Source organism: Castor canadensis, chromosome 4 (genome assembly GCF_047511655.1).
Source record: "Castor canadensis chromosome 4, mCasCan1.hap1v2, whole genome shotgun sequence".
NCBI classification, from domain to species: domain Eukaryota; kingdom Metazoa; phylum Chordata; class Mammalia; order Rodentia; family Castoridae; genus Castor; species Castor canadensis.
Genome location: NC_133389.1, coordinates 59,073,586 through 59,096,028, shown reverse-complemented (window position 1 = coordinate 59,096,028; position 22,443 = coordinate 59,073,586). Strand labels below are relative to the sequence as shown.

At 38.8% G+C, this 22,443-nt stretch overlaps 1 protein-coding gene across 1 annotated transcript in view; it reads left to right on the top strand.

The window, feature by feature from the left end:
- The first annotated feature begins 1,277 nt into the window (after positions 1–1,277).
- Positions 1,278–22,443, top strand: part of Akain1 (A-kinase anchor inhibitor 1) — a 42,848-nt gene continuing 21,682 nt past the window's right edge. The window contains exon 1 of the mRNA XM_074070260.1: positions 1,278–1,652. Coding sequence (XP_073926361.1) covers positions 1,637–1,652 — 16 coding nt within the window. The 5' untranslated portion in view covers positions 1,278–1,636. The remainder of the gene's footprint in view (positions 1,653–22,443) is intronic.

The following is a 22,443-nucleotide window of genomic DNA, read 5'->3' as shown; positions in this document are numbered from 1 at the left end:
AAAAGAAAGCCCTTCATTTAAGTACTATTTCAAGTAGTGCTTCACTTTCTTGACTCGAAGAAGGGGTAAAGCAGCCTTGTTCCTGGATTTCACTGTAACTTGGGGATGTGAGAGGACTCCATCCTTTCATGCATATGCTTTATCCTGCCCATCAGCTGACTTGCATCTTGTTGCTGCTGAGGCAGGCCCCATCTGTTCAAGCCTGGGTTGCTCCAGGTGCTAAGAGTAGTACTGATTGTGTTGTGTTGAGGCTGCCATATGCCTCCATGCAAACTGTAGTTCAAGAACTGTAAAACCATTTGCATTTTCAGTCTATCAGATGGCTTTAAACAAACCCAGAGCCAAAAGGCTATTGAGGTTTTTTTATTTGCCAAAAAAGAACTTATGGTCTCCAACTAAATTGTTAACATTGTATTTTCAGAAAAGCTCTATTTTCAAGGGAGAGTTGAGTAAAGAACCCCACAGAACACTGGAGATGGTCCTGATCATCTTTGTTCTTGGAAAAAAGGTGCAAAAAATAGGGGATAAAACCCAAAGTAACTGACATTTTGGGCCGGAGGAAGCTATGTGGCTTTAGCTCTGGGGTTGTAACCTACAAGGACCTGTTAAAAGCTGGATGACATCTACTGTGGGGAATGCACATTGCACAAGCATTACTTGGAGAACAGGAATCTTCAAGTGAGCAATGGATTAGGAACCTGAAGTGAGTGTGAGGATGCCTAACATCTAGGGTAGAACCGTGAGTGTGTGACACACTTTTCAGTTGAGTGAAGGCAGAGGAAGCACTTGTGTTTTCTGATTTGTCTTAAGGATGTTTTCCCACTGGAAGGGGGACTGTGTTGAGGGAGGAGACCTGCCTCACCCAGGACTCTTTGCTATACTCTTGGCTGACCCCGCTTTCTCTAAAGTGGTGATCTTCAGAACCTTCAAGCTTGGGAGACGTCAGAACCAGAGTTGCCACCGGGGATCAGGGCTCCTCCTCATGCACTCTGTAATCACTGTCTTTACTTCTCCCTCTCTTCCTGATGATAGCAGAGGACTGGGAATCAGAACGAGAGGAATGGACCCATTAACTTGGCGGCCCCTCCCCTTGTTCAGAGCCAGCCCAACGCGGAGAATCTAGTCCACCTCTCGAGTATAGCTCGAGTTAAAAAACATAAATAAAAGGACAAACTCCTTTTAAATGTCAGTCCAGCATCCACGGGGGAGAGCGACAGCAGGTAATTAGAAGCAATTAGCTATCCCCTGCCGGGAAGCCGGGCAATTACCTTTCTCTTCCCCTTGCGTCCTTCCTCCTCGCGTGGAAGCGGTGGCAGTGCTGTCTGCTCCCTGAGCAGCGGCATCCGCTGAGCTGGCACAGGAATGAGGGATGAACTGAGCGGGGATCGGTCGGTCTCCTCCTCCCGCCGCCGCGGTGGCCGCGGGCGCAGCAGTGCATTGTGGAGACAGCGCGCGCCGCGGCGGCTGGAGCTGCGACCCCGGGATCGCGCGGCGGGGAGCTGTCCGAGGTGCTGACCATCCCGCCCGCGCCCTGCGCGCCCACCTGCAAGGGACCCCGCCAAGTTCCTGCCTGGCTCCCGCCCAACTCGGTCTGCCAGTCTTTCTTAACCCAGGGGCGTAGCGACTGGAGGAAATCATGGTGTTCGTTCCAGGTACACCCGCTCCTTGCTTTTTCACCAGATGTCCAGGCGGGGAGCGGGGTAGAGGAGGGGCGAGGTTCAGGAAGAAAGGCCTTTACCTTGTGACCCCTACACGCGCTTTGGAGTTGTAGATCGGTGTGTGCGAGAGACTGGAGAGGGCCCGGTGCGTCGCCTTCGCCCCTCTCCCCAGTCCCGTCCCATCTGTCCTCTATCAACCTCCAGCCCTCCCTCGTCATCGTCCCGCCGCTCCTCTTCCCGCCTGGCGCCTCCACACCCCATCGGGGCTCAGGCACCCAGAGGGCGGAGAGGTGGGGCGCAGAATGGTGGGCTTCTGGCTACTTCGGTTGGAATGTTTCAGTGCTTCTTCCCCCTCCACAGAAGTGGCAAAGTGACTCGGTTGCTCCCGGCCTTCCAAGAAGGAGAAGGAGGCTATGTGGGCCAAGCCCCGGCGAGTGGGACGAAGGGCGGAGGAGCGCTACTCCTCGAGGAAATTAGATGTGCAACTCTGGCCGGACTGCAGCGGGCGGCTGCTACTGCGGCGCCCACGGAGGTTGTAGTGTATTTTGGAGGATGCTGTGAAGGACCTTGGTCCCTTTGCTGCTAACCGGGGTCACAAGTTGGCGAAGAGTCAGATTTGTCTGCGGTTGGCCGGTTTACTGGCGTGTATGTTGGGGTGCGTCCCTGGCCAAAGACCTCGGAGTGTGTATTAGTGAGGTGAGGCTCAAGGAAGGAGCATAGGGGAAAGCGGGGTCATTGTTCCTTTATGACGACTCTATCTTTAGAGGTAAAGTCTCTCTCTTTCTCATTAAAGTCTATGGTAGACATAGGGAGTGAGGAAGAATAGAGGGGCTAGAACTCTCTAGCTCTGTTCTGGGATATTTAACTGGAAAGGTTGGTTTGTATTCGCCCTGGTCTTGGGTCACAGACAGTTGGGGAGGAAAAGTATAATGGATTTTTAAAAAGAAAGAAGTGAGTCTGGCTTCAAAAAAAAAATCCAATTAGCAAAACTTGAGAAAAGGAAGTCCATCCCCCTCAGGAGGCTGGCTGGGGAGACAGGATTGAGTTTCTATCAGCTCTGAGGCTTACCACAGGTAGTGACTTTTAGAGCAATGCCCAAGGGTCCCTCTGTGCAAAGCAGATAACTCAAAAAGCAGATATCTCAAGGGAGGGGGAGTTGGAAAACAACAGCTCTTTGTTGCTCTTATAAACCATTCAGCACTTTTAATGTTGTTGTCTGATTTGATCTTTCTTGTTACCCTGTGAGGTAAGGAATATCATCCTGTTTTACTACCCCCAGGGAGACTGATTCCAGACAGTCTTGCCAGACTGAGTTAGAGTTGTCTGATCTCAGATGCTGTCTCTTTCTCCAATATCTTAGAGGCTTTCTTCCTGACAAAATGTCCCACCAGCATCATTGACTCCTGGGGTAGCTCTTTTTCAGTCTGAGTTCAGATGTAACTTCAGACCAAATTATGTCCTTCCCTTCCAAGGTAGGAGGTGGTGTGGTGTCCAGTGTTAGGGTTATTCTTTGATGTTATCTAGGTATTTTCTATAGGCATGATCAGGATAAAAAATAGTGTAATGTGCTGGGTGTGGTGGTGGGCACCTGTAATCCTGGCTAGTCAGGAGGTAGAGGTAGGAAGATCTTGGTCTGAGGCCAGCTGGGCAAAAAGTGTGAGACCCTATCTGAAAACAAACTAAAGCAAAAAAGGGGGGACCTTGCTGGGGGAGGGGGTAGATCAAGTGATAGATTGCAAGCATGAGACTTTGAGTTCAAACTGCTGTACTGCCAAAAAAAAAATGTCTAATGTAATGAGTTGCTGAGCAATTTCTGGAGGGGCTGACTTGGTTCAAGCAGCTCACAATTTGGACAAGGTTTTACTTTTAAGTTTGGCATTAGAGTTTATCTCTTTGCGGGGAAGAGTAGAAATGTTTTGTAATTGTCAAAGATGGCATAATTAACCTGGACAGAACATATACAGAAAGCTGCAGAACATTTTTTGAATCATTTCTTCAATTTGGAGGTTTTCTTGGAAAATCATAAGCATTTGGGGGCAATATGAACTAGGTGCTAAAAATATTATGTCAACTTACCTTCCAGTCTGTTGGTCGTACATTTTCTAAATCATACAGTAATATTGTTTTGAAAGAACACTAGAACAATGAATCATTTTTGACCTCTGCTAAATTTTTGGAAGCATATCCTCATTTCTAGCATATTGCTCTTCTATCTCTCCATAATCTGTACATAACCCAGACAGTTTGTTCTAGTTAAGGGAAATAGTTTACCACCACTTTCCTCTAAACTGATCTTACACTCAGGAAGGGAAGGAACAGAGCACTCCAAAATTAATTAAAATATGAATAGAACCATGAATTAACAACTAGCTCTTCATAAAATTGGGGGAGTGGATATTGTGTCCTTCAAAATATATCGTTTCTCTTTTGGTTTTAACAAAAGTAAGCAAGATCTGTGAGGGATAGTTCTGGCCTTACCTCAGTTAATTGGCTTGGCTTTGAATTAAAATTATATTTCTTTGCTGACATTACAGGCAAAAGTGAAAAGTGAAAGAGATTAATAAAGCAAGTTTCCATCTGGAAATACAGTGGAATGAGAATTGGAATGGGACTTTATATGAACATAGTTGGAATTCAGTCTTATTTATGCTGTAAAATATACTTGCATCTTCTGTGTCAGTTTGGTTTGTGTACCATAAGTAGCATGGTTAAGTTGGACAGGTGGTTTCTCAGTTTGTGCAGGGCAGGCAATTCAATTCTATACATTTCCTTCTCTTATATCATTCATAGACACTGTAATTTAGAGGACTTTAAATTTGTGCCTATTAGTTTCTAAAATGGAAAGGAGCTATCAGTACTAATTTTTTAAGGATTGAGATACCTGAAGCCTATTACTTATTACTTGTTTCCTCTATGGGAGCCATACAAAATTATTAACAGTTAAATGAAGAATAAAGCTCACTAATTTCTCTGTAAGGACCATATACCCTTAAATAGAGGTTAAGCTAAGTTGAGGGACATGGCTTAGGTTAAAGGCAAAAAACCCCAAACAACCCCAAAAAGCAACACCCCCCCAAAACCCTGAAACCAAAACCAAGCAAACAAAAAAAATCAACCAATAAAGGCTTTTTTCCCCCCTCTCTTTGTTCCTCCTTCTGCCATCTCTCCAAACTGAAGGCAAACAATTTCCAGAGCAATGCGAGATTTACAAACATATCACCAGGTTCAAAGGATGAGGGATGACAAAACAAATCTGGAGAGATGGCTTTGGCTCCATTTATAGCAGTAAACTGGCCTAGTTTACTCAGTTACTTAGTCTGTGACCAGAGTAAAAGCTTCCATTTAGGAGGGGAGGAAAAGACCCCAGAGGAGATGTCTGGACTTCTCCTGTGTTGCTGTTGGTTTTGAAAGTGGGGTTATCAAGGCACTCTTATTTATTTATAGACGAAGTCAAAGTTGGAAGAAGGAAGAGAAACTACTGACCATTGGTATTAAAGTTGGCAAAATACAAAAAGAATGTCAGGGAATTTCCTGGCATAATTCCAGGAGGAAGAATAAGATTCAAATTTCTTTTAATTGCCACAGTCAACCAAAGAATCCTGGATGTCAAGAAATCAGATTAATAACTCATTCTCCCTCGAGTAAGCTCTAATAAGGAGCAGAGGAAGATGAAACGTGAGGATAGAAGTCCCTTATTCCTGGACAATCCCTCACTTCCATAACAGTTAACATATTTCAGGAATTAATGCACCTCTGTTGTGGATGGGGTTAATATATGCTTGACTTGTTTGGATTTGCTTCTTTAAGATAGATGCTTTGTCAACAAAAAGATATTTTTCCTCTGGCACATAAATGAGGCAGGGTTTGATAACAAGGATATAAAAATGGTGTCTTTTGAAGCAATTAGACAACTTCTGACATCTACACTTAGCTTGAAGAGTATTCAACACTAGTATTTCTAGAGAATGCTATCAAAGATACTTAAGAAAATATTTATTGCAAGTAGCTATAGCTTTTATTCATTCATATAAACATCCTATCAATTCCTGAGAGGTTGATGAATAAATTATATAGCAGACTGTCTTGATTGTCAAGTTTATAATCTGCCAATTCAATAAATTCTTTTCTGTTAGCTTAGTCTTTTTTATACTTTTATTATTTTCTTTATAGAATTTACACACACTAAAATTGATTTTTGGCATATAGTTCTATGAGTTTTAACACATGAACATAGGTTCATGTAATGACCACAGAACAGTTTTATTGGCACTAAATTTTTTTCTTATGTCACCTTTTGTTAATTAAATCCTTTCCCCAACCCAAGGCCTTGAACTCTGATGATCACTGATTTGTTTTCTATCACAAAAGATTTGCTTTTTCTACAGTGTCATATGAAATAAATCATACAGGATCTTAGTCTGGTGCTGCTGCTACAACAAAATATCATAGACTATATGAATTATAAACCATTGAAGTTTATTTCTTGCAGTGTTGGAGGCTAGCAAGCCCAAGACCAAGATGAGGACCTAGTTCCTCAAGGACAGCCATCTTTTTACATGGAAGAGTGAAGGGTGTCACAAAGACCTTTCATAAGGGCACTCATCCCTTTCATGAAGGCTCTGCCACCATGACTTCATCATCCCCCAAACACCCTGCCTTCAACATATGAATTTGGGGACCATGACATATAGCACGTGACCTTTGGAGACTGGCTTCTTGTACTCAATACGTGTTGCATGTTACAAGAGTCCATCGCTTTTTATTGTTGAGTAGCATTTCATTGCATCACTTCATCCAAAGCTGTGTATTTTTTCCTCCACTGGAAGATATTTAGGTTATTTTTAAATTTTGGTGATTATAAATAAGACTATATTAGATATTGTGTACATTTGTTTGTGAACATAGATTTTAATTGATCTGGGATAAATACCCTAGGTTTGGGATTTCTGGGTCTTAATAGTGAGCACAGATCTAGCTGTTCTCTAGAAAGCTGTATCTTTTTTCTTTTTTAAAATTTGGTGGTACTGGACTAGTTGCTCTGTGTTCTTGTCATTCTAATGGGTGCATACTAGTATTCCTTGTGCTTTAATTTTCATTTCTCTGATGATTAGTGATTGTGGGTCTTTTTTTCAAAAGTCTATTTGCCATATGCATATTTTCTTTTTTGAAGTGTCTTCAAATGTTTTATCTGTTTTGGAGCAGAATATTTGTTTTCTTAATGTTGAATTTTGAGAGCTCCTATATTCTGTCAGATGTGTGATTTGCATATATTTCCTCCCAGATTGAGGGTAGATATTTCATTCTTTTAATACTGTCTTTTTCAGAGTAAATGGAGTTTATCACTTTTTAAAATAAGTTATTCTTTAATTTGTTTTACTTTTAAAATTTTATCATATTATTGTTGTACTGGGGGTACATTTACAAAAGTTCTTACAATGTAGCATAGTTGAATTCACCCCCTCCATCATTCTCCTTTATCTCCCATTCCTCCAGTCCTGGAACAGTTTCAACAGGTCTCATTTTGCCATTTTCATACATGAGTACATTACATTTCTATTACATTTTGATGGCATATCTAAGAACTTTTGCCTAATCCAAGGTCCCAAAGATTTTTTCCATGTTTTCTTCTAACAGTTTTGTAATTTTACATTTAGATCTATGATCCATTTTAAGTTAAAGAATTTTTTTTATGTTGATATGTATTGTATATCTCTTTGGGGTACATTGTATATCTATGGGGTACAACACATATATACAGCATGTACTTATCAAATCAAGAGAATTAGCATTTCCATTTTCTTATTACATTTTTGTGTTTGGAGACTTTGAGCTCTTCTCTTCTATGTACATAATGTTTATGATAGGTTATTGGGAACCATAGCTTCCCTACTATTCTGTGGAACCATAGAAACTATTCCATTTGTTTTGGTACTTGTTTCCCAACTTTCCTCTTCCCACCCTCATCAGCCTCTAGTAATCACTATTCTGCATGCAGATAGGCTTTTTTTAAAGCTTCTGCATGTGAGAAAAAACATGTATTTTTCTTTCTGTGTCTGTCTTATTTCCCTTAGCATAAAGCTCTTCACTTTCATCTATTTTGCTGCAAATGACAGAATTTCATTCTTTTTATGGGAGAATAATATTCCACGTGTATATATACCACATTTTCTTTATCTATTCCTCCATCAATGGGCACCTGGATTGATTCCATATATTGGCTATTGTGTATAGCACTGCAATAAGCATGTAGTAGTGTCTCTTTGGCATGCTGCCTTCATATCCTTTGGATATATACCCAGAGGTGAGATCACAGAGTAGGTCTGTGTTTGGTGTTTTGAGGAACCCCCACACTGGTTTTCATTACAGTTGTATTCATTTATATTCCTTCCAATAGTGTAGCTCCCTTTTCTTCACATCCTCGGCAACATTTTAAAATTTTTGCCTTTTTGATCACAGACATTTTAACTGGAGTGATAGGATTTCTCATTGTGGCTTTCTTAATTGCTAATAATATCAATAATATTTTCATGTGTTTGCTGGCCATTGTGTTTCTTCTTTTGAGATATGTCTATTGGGATCATTTGCTCATTTAAAAACTGGATTATTTGTTTTTAAAGATTTCCCCCCTTTTATTTCTTCTTGTTGCTAGGAATCAAAACCAGGGCCTTGTGCATGCTAGGCAAGCACTATACCACTGAGCTACACCCCAGCCCTGTGTTGTTGAGTTTTTAAAGTTCCTTACTTATTATGGTTATTAATCTTTGGTGAGATGAATAGTTTGCAAGCATTTCTCCCATTCTGCAGGTTGTTTCTTTATTCTGTTGATTTTTTTCCTTTGCTGTGCAGAAGATTTTTTAGTTTGTCTTGCTTTTATTGCCTGTTTTTGGGATAATATCCAGAAAAATCTTTGCTAAGACCAGTGTCTGGAAGTGTTTTCCTGTCTTACATTTAAGTATTGGGTCCATGTTGAGTTTATTTTTTGTATATGGTGAGAGATAAGGATCTGATTATACTTTTCTGTATATGGGTATCCAGTTTTCTCAGCATCATTTATTGAAGAAATAGTCCTGTTTCTAATGCAGGTTCTTAGTACTTTTTTAAAAAAAAACCAATTGGCTGTAGAAATGTAGGTTTATTTATGAGATCTCAACTCTGTTCCATCGGACTAATGTGTCGGTTTTGATGATACCATGCTGCTGTGATCACTATACCTTTGCATTGTTTTGAAGTTAGGTATGGGATGTCTGCTTTTCTCTTGCTCAGAATTTCTCTGGCTATTCATTGTCTCTTGTGATTCCATATAAATTGTAGAAGTGATTTTTTTCTCTATAAAGAATGTCATTGGTATTTCCATGGGAACTGCATTGAATCTGTAGATTACTTTGGGTACAGTGCACATCTTAACAGTAGTAATTCTTCCAATCCATGAACACTGGAAGTCTTTGTGTGTGTGTGTGTGTGTGTGTGTGTGTGTGTGTGTGTTCTTTCATTTCTCTCACCAGTGGTTTAAAATTTTTATTGTGGAGATCATTCACCTCCCTGATTAAATTTCTTTCTAGATATTTCCTTTTTTGCAGATATTATGAATGAGATTGCTTTCTTGACTTCTTCCTTAGCATCATGGACCATTTAAAAGTGTATTGTTTAATTTACAATTATTGGGGGATTCCCTGGATAGCTTTATATTATTGATTTCTAGTTTAATTCAATGATGACCAGAGAATAAACTTTCCATGATTTCAACTGTGATGAATTTGGTAAGATATGATTAAGAGTCATGTTATGGTCTATCTTGGTGAATGTTTCACACCCATTCATTCACATTAGCATTCATTAAAAACAATGTATATTCTGCTTTTTTTGTGTGGATTGTTGCACAAAGGTCATTTTGATACAATTGATGCCATTCATTCCTTCTGTCTCCTAGATGATATTCAACCTACTTGGTCTATTGATTACTAGAAGAAGAGTGCTAAAGCTTCCTGCAAAACTTGGTGATTTTTCATCTCTCTTTTTTTTTAAATCATTTTTCCTTCATGTATTTAACCTCTCTAATTAGGTAAATATATACTTAAGATTGCTGTGTCTTGATCAATCAACTCTTTTATCATTGGGTAGTGTCCCTCTTTATCCCTGGTAACCTTATTCTGAAGTCTGTCTTGAATGATAATCACCCCAGGCTTCTTTTTGGTTAGTGGTTGTATGACACGGTAGAATGCTGCTATTTATGGATTCAAAATTTGTGAATTTGTTTACTGTCTAAAATTTATAAGTAACCCCAAAATTAGTGCAGCACTTTTGCTGTTATTCTCAAGCATGTGCAGAGTGACAAAAAATATGAGTCACCAGACACAAATGTTTTCACTCATGGTCCAGCTCTTATCCTTTAAGCAGGTGTGCTTTTCATGCTCTGTGAGTGAAATGCTTCCCACACTTTCATGCTGCTTTGAGTGATCACTACTTAAAATGGCCCTTCAGCCATGTGCTTAAGTACTGTCCATGATTCCAAGTAAATACATGAGAACCTTATGGAGAGCATGTATGTCTTACAGACGCACCATTTCCTTAAGGCTTATGATTCCATATTTGCTGATTTATTGTTTGCAACAACATTTGGAATTTTACAATGAATAATGAGAATCAAGTATATATTGTTGCTGTCCTTTTACTGTTAAATAATCTTTCTCATTGTAGTCAGTGTGTTTCTTGTAGAAGGTATATTATTGTGTTTTGCTTTTTGATTGAATGTAGATTTAAGAATGGTTTAAAATGGTTACTGACTGCCTAAATGCCTTTCTTTTATAATTATTGTATTTTCTTACTCTCCATTATCACCTGTTGGGTGTATTTATTTTCTACACACAATTTACTTATTGAATAAACAGGAAGTAACAGACAATTTGTACAAAACAAAATATGTACATTTGATAAAACTGGTCTCCTTCAGAGAGCATCTTCTGTATATTAAACAGTTCTTCTAAGTAAGCACCTACAAATGCTGTTCTCTCTCTGTGCTTTCACTTTCTTTGGTTCTTCGCCTACCCCAGGATGCTACTATTAATGATGGGGAGTAAAGAAATGGATAGCCACAGCTGCCAAAAGTGCTCCAGGATGACAAAAAAAATCCAATGAATGTGTGCAAAGCCTGTAGTTTTCAAAAAGTTTATATCAACCAAGTGCCATGGGCAGTAGCTTTCTTGGGTTGAGGATAAAAAACACAGGGCTAAGTAGTATCTCTGCACTGTAAATGGGGATTTTGCAGTCATTCCATAGCAATTCAAAGATGGTGCAAAAGTTTGAGTTTGAGAACAGATAGATCTGGTTTCAAACAACCCATTATTGCCATTTTCATACTTAATAGCATTGGGTAAGTTATCCAATAGAGATAATATATATTTTCCTGAATAGTAATGAAGATAAAGAGGAATTGCATATATTGCAATTCACACTTGCAAATATATGGCATGAACCTAAGTGTTCTTCAATGGATAAATGGATACTGAAAATGTGGCATGTGCAGAAATGGAATATTGTTCACCAATAAAAACAATGAAATAGTGTAATTTGCAGCAAAATCAATGGAACTGGGGAGTATTATGTCAACTAAAATAAACCAGACACAGAAAGACAAATACTGAATGTTTTCTCTTTTATATGGAAGCTTAAAAAGTTGACCTGAATATAGAGTAGTGATTACTAGAGGATGGCTATATGTGTGTGGCAGGGGAGTAGATAAAGGCAGGTTGGATAACTAGTACAGAAGCACAGATAGAAGGAATCAGTTTTGGTGTTTTGCAGCACAGTGGGATGACATGACAATAGTTCACAATAATCTGTTGTGTATGATGATTTGGAAGAGAGGAGCTCAAAGTCTTCAAACCTAAAGAAATAAAGAGCTGAAAATGATAATTACCTTGCATACTGTATGAATGTGTTGAAATATCACAGTGTACCCTATTTATATGTATAGTTGATATGTGTTAATAAAACATAATGTTGAGGGGGAAGGAGATGCGGTGCTTGACCCAAAGTAGACTAAACAGTAACTACTACTGGATGTGTTGTTTTAAAGGGGAATGTCTAGTAATGTGTGTTGTACACACACATGCACATATATAATCCCAAGACTGGATCCTCAGTCTTGGGGAACCCCACAGTTGACTCTGTGTAAGACGACTCACTTGTTAGATCACTATGTTAACTAGGTAGAGGTTATAAAATTTAAAAGCAAAATGCTGCGACAAGCTGAATTGATGATAAGGCAGATGTCTGAATGCATCCTGGGATGAATAAGTTATGAATCATGAAAAGTTGCTGTTTAAAGGCTAGCAGCTGCATGCTTGAATGCAGATGGCCATCTTGCTGATCAGAATAATTCTACTCTTGTCTAAATTTAAAAACCAAATGCATCTAGCTACAAGAAGAATAAGAATATCCAGAAGACCCAAGTGATGCTTTTCTGGAGAGGGCATAAATACATTATGTTTTTAGTACTTAATATTTAGTTAGAGTAAATTTGTATTTTGAGGTATTGTTTCACATTCACTATCCTTTTGTTTGCTTGAGAACTTATTTCATATTCTGTGGTCTATGTCATAGACATTCACAATTTTTATACACTATTCTTTAAACATTACCTTTGGTCCAATGTGAATGTTTTCAGGAAGAAACCTCAAAGTTTTGGGTGAAACAACTACACAGTCACTAGCTAGCAATTAAGAAACAGATTAGAATTTTCCTTTTTTGTGGCACTGGGGTTTGAACTAAGGGACTCATGCTTGCTAGGCAGACACTCTTACCACTTGAGCCACTCTGCCAGTCCTGGAGTTTTCTTTAAAAAACACCAATTCCTGTGTAACTGTGAGTCTGCCTCTTTTCCAGTCATGTTCTAAATGATCACTAACAGCATCTTATTAATTTAGTATCTTATTTCTGAGTGCAGACTTTTATCACAGAGATGAATACAAAAGGAGATAAATATCAGATAAGACAAGGGAGTTTGGATTATGGAAGACTACTATGTGCCAAATGTATCAAATATATTTTTTCAGCAAGGAATAACTTTACCAAAGTAAATTCCAAGCTAGAGCTTTCTTTAACTTGTGGCTAAAATGCTGTTCCACATTGCTAATAGTCATAGCTATTCTATTTGCTGAAATGAGCAGACAATAATGAAATGCTTTCTCTGACTACCTTAAAAATGTACCTTTTTAAATGTAGAGAAGTTTTTATGGTACCCCAGAAATACACTCAAATTATGAATATAATATCTGTTCTGGATGAGTATGGTATGTCTGTCTAGTATTTACACAGGATGCCTCTTTGGAATCCACATCTAGTGTTGGATGAAAGAAGTTGTTAATTTTTATTTCCACTGGAATTTATTTCTAACACTTTTGTGTACTTATTTCTTCTTTCAGTTTTAATTTTTCATTTTTGTGGGAATAAAAATGGAATTATGTGTTTATTGCAGTACCATAGATGGGATTTTAATCACCCCTAACTAGGGAGTTTAGAATGAAATTCCCTATAGCTTTAATTGCAATCTGACTCATGCTTCAGAATATATTATTTCACCACATGATCAGGCCACACCATACAAGTCAATAAATAATAGTTCTTTTACTCCCAAAATAACTTATGTCAAGAAGAACAATCCTTAAAACTTCACTTATCTTGCCATTCTTTCTGGTAGCTACAACCCAATTCTGGTTGCCTGGAGCCATTGGCCACTAGAATGGAACTCAGTAAAGGGAATAAGTGTGACCATTCCTCCACTCACCTTAGGGGCAGATATCTCAGTGAAAATCACAGTCACCTGGTCTTAGGAAAGTGAAAATAGCTGCCTTGGTAGAAATGGGGCTGGGGATGTCAGGTAAGACAATACATAGGTGAGTGCATGAAGAGATAAACACATTTGATAATTTCATTTATTTATTTGGCAAAAACTTAGTGCATATCTTCTATGAATCCTGCACTCTGCTGGGTAGTGGGCACTAGATTTTAATACAAAGTACACTAGATGATTAGAGCCCTGTGATTGATGGGCAGAGGTAAAGTGGGGTGAGGAGAGGGGATAGGTCTGTTCTGTTGGGGAGAAAGTGTTTATCTTGTCTTGTCTTTTTGTTATCTTCCTCCAGCATGGATAAAATCTTGCTCCTGTAGAGAAAACTTCTCTCCAGTAGTCTGTTAGCACTCCTTTTGCTATGTTCTTTTAGGTATATGAATGTGAAATGTGCACGTTTTAGAAGTGGTCTCTAATTGTCTCTATGCCTCAAGGAAGGGCATAATCAAGACCCAAGAGGAGGGTCACTCATGAGAGCAGGTTCATTTGATCTGGGCCCTGCCACTGGCCCCTGAAGTTGTCTTCTGCTTGAGGTCATCTCCCTTTAAGGACCGCTGCCACCACCTGGAGAGGGCAAAGGTATGTGAGGCTCCATTAAAGAATTGCCTCAATCATGGATAGTCATATCTCTTCCTTAGTTTCTCTAAGCATATCTGAGGTAGAATTTTATTTAAAAAAAGAAAAAAATCCAAAGAAAATTAGCATACAAATGCCTTACCAGGATGAGGATTTTGTCCTGATAATAAATATTTTCCTTCTTAGTCCCTGTTCATCTCACTCCATTACCATCTGTGCTATGACTCAGGGGTTCTCAGTGCTGGCTACACATTAAAATCACCTGGGAAGGTCAGAGCCCAGCACAGCCTGGTAAAATAAAAGTCTTTAGGGTTATGCCATAAGCATAAGTGTTGTTTAAAAGCTCTCCAGATGATTGATTGTGCAGTTGAGTTGAGAAGCAGAGGTCTGACTACAAAGGGCAAGCACAACAGGCAGGCAGCTTGCTTGATCCTTTATACTCCTGGTTCTGGTGTGTCTCCCCTTGGCACTTACAGATACCTGTCATGTGTTGCATGAATGGTGATGAATGAGTGAATGGACAGTGGTCATTTTTTTAAATTCATAGCCTTCCCATTAGAATAAGAACTAAGAGGTGACTGCAACCCTACTGCTCACATGGGGCCCTTATACTCAGGTCCTGCCCTTCTTACAGAAACACACCTCCTCTGATAACACTGGCAGTCCTGTAGGATTGTTTTTCTTTAGATATCAGAAGTGGGTTTTATCCCTCTTCTTTATGGTGAAATCTCCTTCCTTTGATGACCATAGCATCACACACATCAATTAGCAGGAAGGTTTGTAATCCCTTAGGCAGATGAGTCTTACTGTGGTTAGGTAGGTAATCTGAGCTAGCAGAGTCTTCCAATATAGGGGGCAGAAGGCTACCCAGAAGGACACCAGCCATGGATTTGCACTGAGGACCTTTAAGGAACAATATTCTGTATTTACTCATAGGTGGGACTCTTAGATAGACAAGGAGTCAAAATTGAAGAAGGAATAAGGTAGAACCCATAATACATGTGCTCAGGGCTATCCTCTCCAGTGGCAATAATCCAGATCAAATGGAAAAATTGGGATGTCTTCTTCGTTCCACATTTCAGAAAGGCATATTATTGCAAGTTTCTAACACAGAAGGAAATAATCGAGGTAAGATATTATCTAATCAATTTTCCCTCAGGCACAAGGCTTATATTTTCACTGTATGACTTAACTCAGAAGCAATTTATATATGGTAAAATAAAAACAGCATATTTATTATTTATAGGGTATTTATACAATGCATCAGTCTAAAAATAAATATTTAATGTTATTTAATACGCTTAAGTGTCTCACTTTGTTTTGAAAGTCCTGGAATTGAATTGCCTAAAGGTTTTTAAATAAAAAACCTATAAAAAGTGATTATGGAAAATATAAACTGTAGATATAATGTGTCCATATCTTTAAAAACATAATTCAAAATAAATATGTGAACTATGGCTTTGAATCAGAAATTTGGATTTAATACAAGTTTTTTCTAATCTGCTATTTGATGAGGAAAATTACTTTAGGAAGCCTTTACAAACCTCAGTTTATCTATCATGGAATAGTAAAAATCCCTCTTTCTTATCATACAGAGTTGTAATGATCATTCAAAGGGAATCTTGTATAATGTGCTTAATGGACTATACATCACATACAAAATTGGTTTATAATTTGTATTTCAGTTTTTAACCTTGAGTGGAGGCTCAGCTTGCACAAATCTATTAGGAAAAAATAGTGTAATAGTCATGTGCACTTTTATCATCCATCCCTTCAACCTGCAGCCTTGGCTGGCTCTAAGTTGTCATGTAGCTCAGACTTTCAGTCCTCTTGCCTCAGTCTCCCAAGTGCTGGGATTACAGGTTTGTGACACCAGGCATGGCTATCATCAGCCCTTTCCATGGCCCACTGATGTTCTGAGCCAGTTGAGGCTGCAGCACCTTTTGGGTGGTTTTGGAATCACTGTATTGTACCATGTCCCTAAGGTCCCCTGAAACCATTTGGTGTCTGAAATGAATGATCTATACCCCAGGAGGCTTTCCAAGGAGGGATATAGGCACAGAGTTTAAAGGGAATGAGTGTCTCTGGTATTTTAAATATACACACTTTCTTAAAGTAGATTTTTCTGAGAAACTACCTGTAGTTTTTAATGAGCTAATCACCACTTTTCATAAATACCTTTTCCTATCTTTATGAAAAAAAGAGATACTATGCACCCTTCCTTAATCTTGCATTGTCTTGACATGGAAAGGCCTGGGAGGCACCATACTTTCTGGAAAGGATCTTAAGTCTTAGCTTCTTGGGCCAGCATTTGGATCTCACAAACTCCCCAGGATCTAAGCACTTAGCTTCCACAGCACTATTTTTTTTTAAAGTCATGGCAGTCCTCACACTTCTAGGACAGTGATTCACAACCAGAGGTGATTTCATCTTTCTTGTCCCCTCCCTTCTCTGTGGACATCTGGCAAAGTCTGGGGACATTTACACTTGTCACAATTGAAAGGTGTTACTGGCAGGGCCAGCTACATATTTTGCAGGGTCTAGTGCAAATGGAGATGTGAGGTCCTTGTTCTAACAACTGGACAAGATGCATTAAAGGTTCTGAAATACAAGACTTCTTTCTTTCTGCTGTTGGTCTTCTTTGCTTGACTTATCGTGGGGTTTTAAATTTGCTATTCAGTGTTTTTCTAAGTGAGGAAAAATTATAATTTTAAATTGTTAGCATGAGTTTTATCATATACTTTATACCATGCAAAACTAGCTTTAAATGCAAATGTAATTCATGCTGAATCAACAAAATTGTCCAATTTGCATTCCATAGCTGGTACACGTACAGGTATTTCTTGCCAGAACAGTGGAAATGAGGCATAAGCTTAATTGAACTGTGTTCATTTCACCTCTCGATTTGGATATATTCTGCCAACATGCTCTGTCTGTAGCTTGCTGATGAGTCAGGAAAGCCTGAAAGGAAAAGAAATTAGGGGCAATTCTCTTTCCTTTGCCTTCTCTGTCAGTTTTCAACGTAGGGGGTTGGCTAATACAGAAAGGCAATGAGAGAAGATAGGGTCCTTTGGCCTTTCATGTTTCTCAGAATGTCATTATCTTTTGTTTGCATTCTAAGCAAGTTATAGTTCTAACAGAAATATGACATCCCCAGCAACAGATGTCATACATTTACCTTCCTTTGGATTTTCCATGGGGGATTGGCCCCAGGACCTCATGAATATCCAGATCTTTAGATACACAAGTCTATTATATAAAACAAGGTTTTATTTGCATAGAAACTATTCACCCCCTCCTGTGTACTTTACATCATTTCTAGATTACTCTAATACTTAATGCAATATCAATGCTACATAAATAGTTGTTATCCTATACTGATTAAGGAATAATGGCAAGGAAAAAAGATTGTACATGTTTAGTACAGGCTTAATTTTTCCCCAAATGTTTTCTTCTTTCCATGGTTGGTTGAATAATGGATTAGGGATCACAGGAATATAATGATTCTGAGGCTTTCCACCTCACCAAATTCACATGCATCATGAGACCCCTGGACTTCTGTGCCCATGGGCCATTGCTAAGGCTATAATGCATATGCAGATAAGGCAGGGAGGAATGACATATTGTGTGTCTCCCCTCTGCATAGGCATAGGTACCATTGTCCCATCAAATTTCACTTGAAAAACATAAGTTCAAAGATGAGAATATTAAGAATGTCAAGATGGCAACAGAAGAGCATCAGACAAAGCACAAAGGCCTCCTCAATGTGGGGCCCAGCGTAAGTACTCTGGTTACCTGCCTGTGAAGTTGATCCCTGCCACTGGCCACTAGATAGTGAATATGCTGCTAAATCTCCATTAGTACTGAGGACAGTTCCTTACCCAAACTCAAAGCATGCTTCAAATGTTTGTATTTGGTCTCTGCAGGGCATCTGAGACCTGCACATGAGGCCAGTTCCTATTTAGTAGAGTTGTTCTCAAGGGGAGGTTTGTTCTGTGACGCTTAATGCCATTGTCACTGTATCTGAGGCAATTGATTCCTGCTCTTTGAGGGACTGTGTACTCTGCGATGACCACCCTCTTACCCCAATGCTTCATCTGAGTGGGCAGTTTTCTTGCTTGCTGCTTTTTTCTGTCTATTTGCTGATGGACCTTGCTGACAAGGTGGCCAGGTCTCCAATGTGAACTTGTTCATGCACACTGGCTCTCCACAGGGCAGGACACTGGGCCAAGAGTTTCAAATTCCTTGGGGTTGTTCAGTTCAGGCTGGATCATCTCTAACATCAGAGTTCCCAGAACAATTATAACTTCCCTGCAAGTTAAAACAAATATTCTTAGGGGAAAAGCTGGCTTACAGGGTGGGGAAACCTTGGACAGGGAGCAAAGAGTAGGTGTGGAATGAATAGAGAGGAGGGATTTTGGACAAGTGCTCAGAGTATTCCCCTTGCATTTTTGTCTCCCTGTGACAGAAAGAGCATTCAGAGGTGGTCAAGTGAGCAAGATCCTACAAGGCCCAGAGTTAATTCCCCACCCCTGATTTTTGGCTACAATTCTATTTCTAGGCCTCTAACCACACACAGCAGATGGCCAAGGGGAGGATCATGCCAAAGAGTGCTAAGTCAAACAAATACATGATGCTCTTGCTGACCACAATCGGTGTAGACTAGTGTTTAGCTATCACTGACCTCATGACACCTCTGCACTCCTAGAAGTAAAGATTTTTCTTTCTACTCAGATGCTGAGTTCCCAGCACCTGAAACAGAGCTTGGCTTATATTAATTGATTATTTATTAGGCAAACATTTTGTGCCAGGCCTGAGTTGGTGCTCAATACAAAGTACCTCTCCCCTTGCGTGGCTTTGTGTATTTAGGCACAGAGTCAAGAAACAGCACCTGGCCAGTTGTCTTGACTATGTGTTCTCTTCCTGGAGAAAACATGTTACTTTATTCCAACTAGAATGTTACAAACTCACCCCCTCCTTTCTATTTTGGCTCCCGATAGACTTTCCAGCTGCCTTTGTTAGGTTTTTCAAGTCATTGATGGCTGTTCTTCTTTTTGGACATTGGAAAAATGTCAGTTTCTCAAATTAATGAGTTGCAAAAAAGTATTTATACACACAAATACAGAAATTTGGAAAGCTACAATGCTTTCCAAACATGCACAAAGAAACACCAGTAATGGCCCATGATTTGGCATTTTAAAAAGTTTTGTTTAATTCTACAAAGAGCTTTTCAGCATTTATGTTCATTTGGTCCCAAGGAAATTTGCATGTCTTATGTGGCGTTTTGAGGGTCTCTCCTGGAAAAGGATCTGAGCATTTCCATGGCTATTAGTAATTAGAATGGTTTATTGTGCTCTTTATTTTTCACGTGATAATACCAACTGGTTAGATTTTAATGATTAAATACTTTTTAATCAGTTGTGAAATGAAATATTTCTTATACATTATAACTTAATGTTATAAATAAGACTTTCCCTTCAAATCATTTGCTTCAAAATATCTAATTACATTATAAATCTTAAAATAAAGAGGATGTAATTTAGATGCCAGCTCCATTTTCTTCTATCATAATTCTTTTCTTCACTGGCAGGATCCTGATCTTTAGTCTTAATATGTTCATCAAAGAGGATTTATAGATATGATATAAAAGAATTGAGTCAGGCTTCTTAGAAGTTGCTTCTCCTAGCAGTAAAATTTCAATTCTTTAAAAAATATTTTTGGCAGGTATAAATAGAAGAGGCCAAGAAACAAGCTCTTTTCTGATATAGAGTATCTTCTTTTCTTTTTCTAAAATTGTTATCTATCGTCAGCCTTCAGTAGCATGAGTTTTTGGGAGAAATACATGTAATTATATAAAATTATGTAAAAATATGTATAACATATTAATCAATGTGGCTAAATAAGAGGTACTATGAAATATTCAATAAGGACTAATATCTCTTTCAATAATTATTAAGTGAAAATATGACATAGTGCTTAAGAGTTCAGCCTGCAGATTGTTGTTGCCTCAGTTTCCTTGTGGGTATGATGAGAACAAAATACTACTGGCCTTGTTTCAATTATCCACCACCACATAACAAATCACCACCAAACTTACTGGCTTTATAATGTGACACCACCATTCATTTTGGTCATGAATCTTTGATTTTGAGGGTGGGCTTTGCAGGAGAGTTTGGCTATTCTTTATTTGGCATCAGCTGGGATGATTTCAATGTTGGGGTTTGAATCAAAGCTTAGTTAACTCCCATGACTGGTGGTTGACGATGCCCATCAACTAAGAACTGGGTTCTGTTGATTGGAATACTTTTGTTTGTCCTCTCCATGTGACTTGAATTCCCTTACAGCATGATGGCAGGGTAACAAGGTGAGCATCCCAAAGTGGAAAACAAGGCCAGATGTCACCTTTCTATAGCTGTCATGTCCCTTTTACTATATTCTATTAATTGAGGCAAGTTCAAGGAGAAAATGTCGAGCCTTCTTTTCTCAATGAAGGATGGCAAGGCTCTGAAGAACATGCGGGAGGGGCAAAGATATTGCTGTGCTCATTTTTGGAAAACAATCTTCTACTGACTTACTAAAACTTTCATGAGAATTGAATGATTTAAAATATACACTGAGTGTTAGCACATCGTAAGAAGTAATATGAGTGTGCTATTTTTTTTGCCTTCAATGAACATACAAAAATAGAGTGTTATACAAAAAATTTTGACTTGTTTTTAGACTCAGAGTCTAGGGTTGCTAGTCCAAGTCCCATCATTAAACATGAGGAAATTGAAGTCCAAAGGTTAAGTTGCTCAGTCATCCCGAGAAAGAGCTAGAGCCCTGAGATCTGGGCTGTGAGTACTCATCAGGTCAGACTGTGGAGCATAGAATTGTACAGAGCTGGCAATTACAGAAATAGACTTCTAAATAGTTAATGAAGGCAAGTAATGGATGTTCTATCTCCAGAGATCCATGGAACCTTATTTAAAGATAGACCTGAGTATAAAAGAAATAGGCTTTTTTCTTTAATGGACTATATTTCTGCTCACTTTCAAGGCTGTTTTTTGCTTTTATTTTGTGAATTCATCTGATTAATACATTTCTACAAAGTTTACCAATACCATATAACATATGATAGCCAATGTTTTTGTTAAAATTAAGAATATTTTTGAATATCCCAAATGTGTGAATTAGTGATATAGGAGGTATGCAAATCTTACTGACCAGTATAACTGTACCCAATGTGCAGTTTCTTCTGGTTGTAGTTATGAAACTTTAGGCCAGTACAGGACTGAAGACTATAGGTGAAGACTAACAATGTTTTTGTCAAGCACTGGCTATAATGGTAGAAAGCTGTTGTAAACAGGTTTTCATGAGATAATGATCATTTCTTTCCCAGAGAAAAAGGAATGTAATTTATTGTAGAGCTTTACTTTTGGACTCAGATATTTGTTAATTAGGCGACAGGGCTTTTCTTGCTTTAGTTTATCTGGATTTTCTAACTGGAATTATCAAATTAGGTGATGGTAGCCATGTTATGGTTATCTGTAGTAATGGTACTGTACTACCTGGTAGACCTTGGATGATCAGTAGATTTCACCTCATATTCCAGTGGAGCTTGACTTCCTGGATCTAAGGTACAGCATAGAAAGCCTTGGCTGATGAGTGATGTCTGTCATGGTATCAGACAGAGGAGGTGGCTGCATATGTGTGTTGTATATTTTCTGTTGATTTCACCCAACCCTCTCATGATGGCTAGTTTTATGTATCAACTTGGCTAGGCCATTTATTTATAGTTTGGTCAAACGCAAGTCTGAATTGTTATTGACAAGGTATGTTTCTTTTTAGATATGATTAATACTTGAATGAGTGTATTTGAGTAGAGCAGATTATTCTTAATAATGCAACTGAGTCTCATCCAATCAATTGAAGGCCTTAAGAGGACAGACTAAGGTTTCCTGAAGATGAAGGAATTCTTCTCAAGATGACAACATGGAAACCCTGCCTAATTTTTCCACATGTTGCCCTGATGAACTTGGACTCAGGACTGCAGCATCAACTCTTCCTTAAGTCTCCAGCCTGTTGCTCTGCTATGCAGATTTCAGACTCCCTGCCTCCACAATCATGAGATAATTACTAAAACAAATCTTTCTGGATGCATACACACTATTGATTCTGTTTCTCTGATGAATCCTGACCAATCCATCTTCTTCGGGTCCCTTATATAGTTTCCCATTCTCATTAACTATTGGGTTATGTGAAGAGATAAACACCTGCTGATTATCCATGTCACCCACATGCCAAATTTCTAGACAGTCTAAGTTTAGACTTATGTCTACACATGATAAAAGAATACATCCCAAATACAGGTACAATATGAAA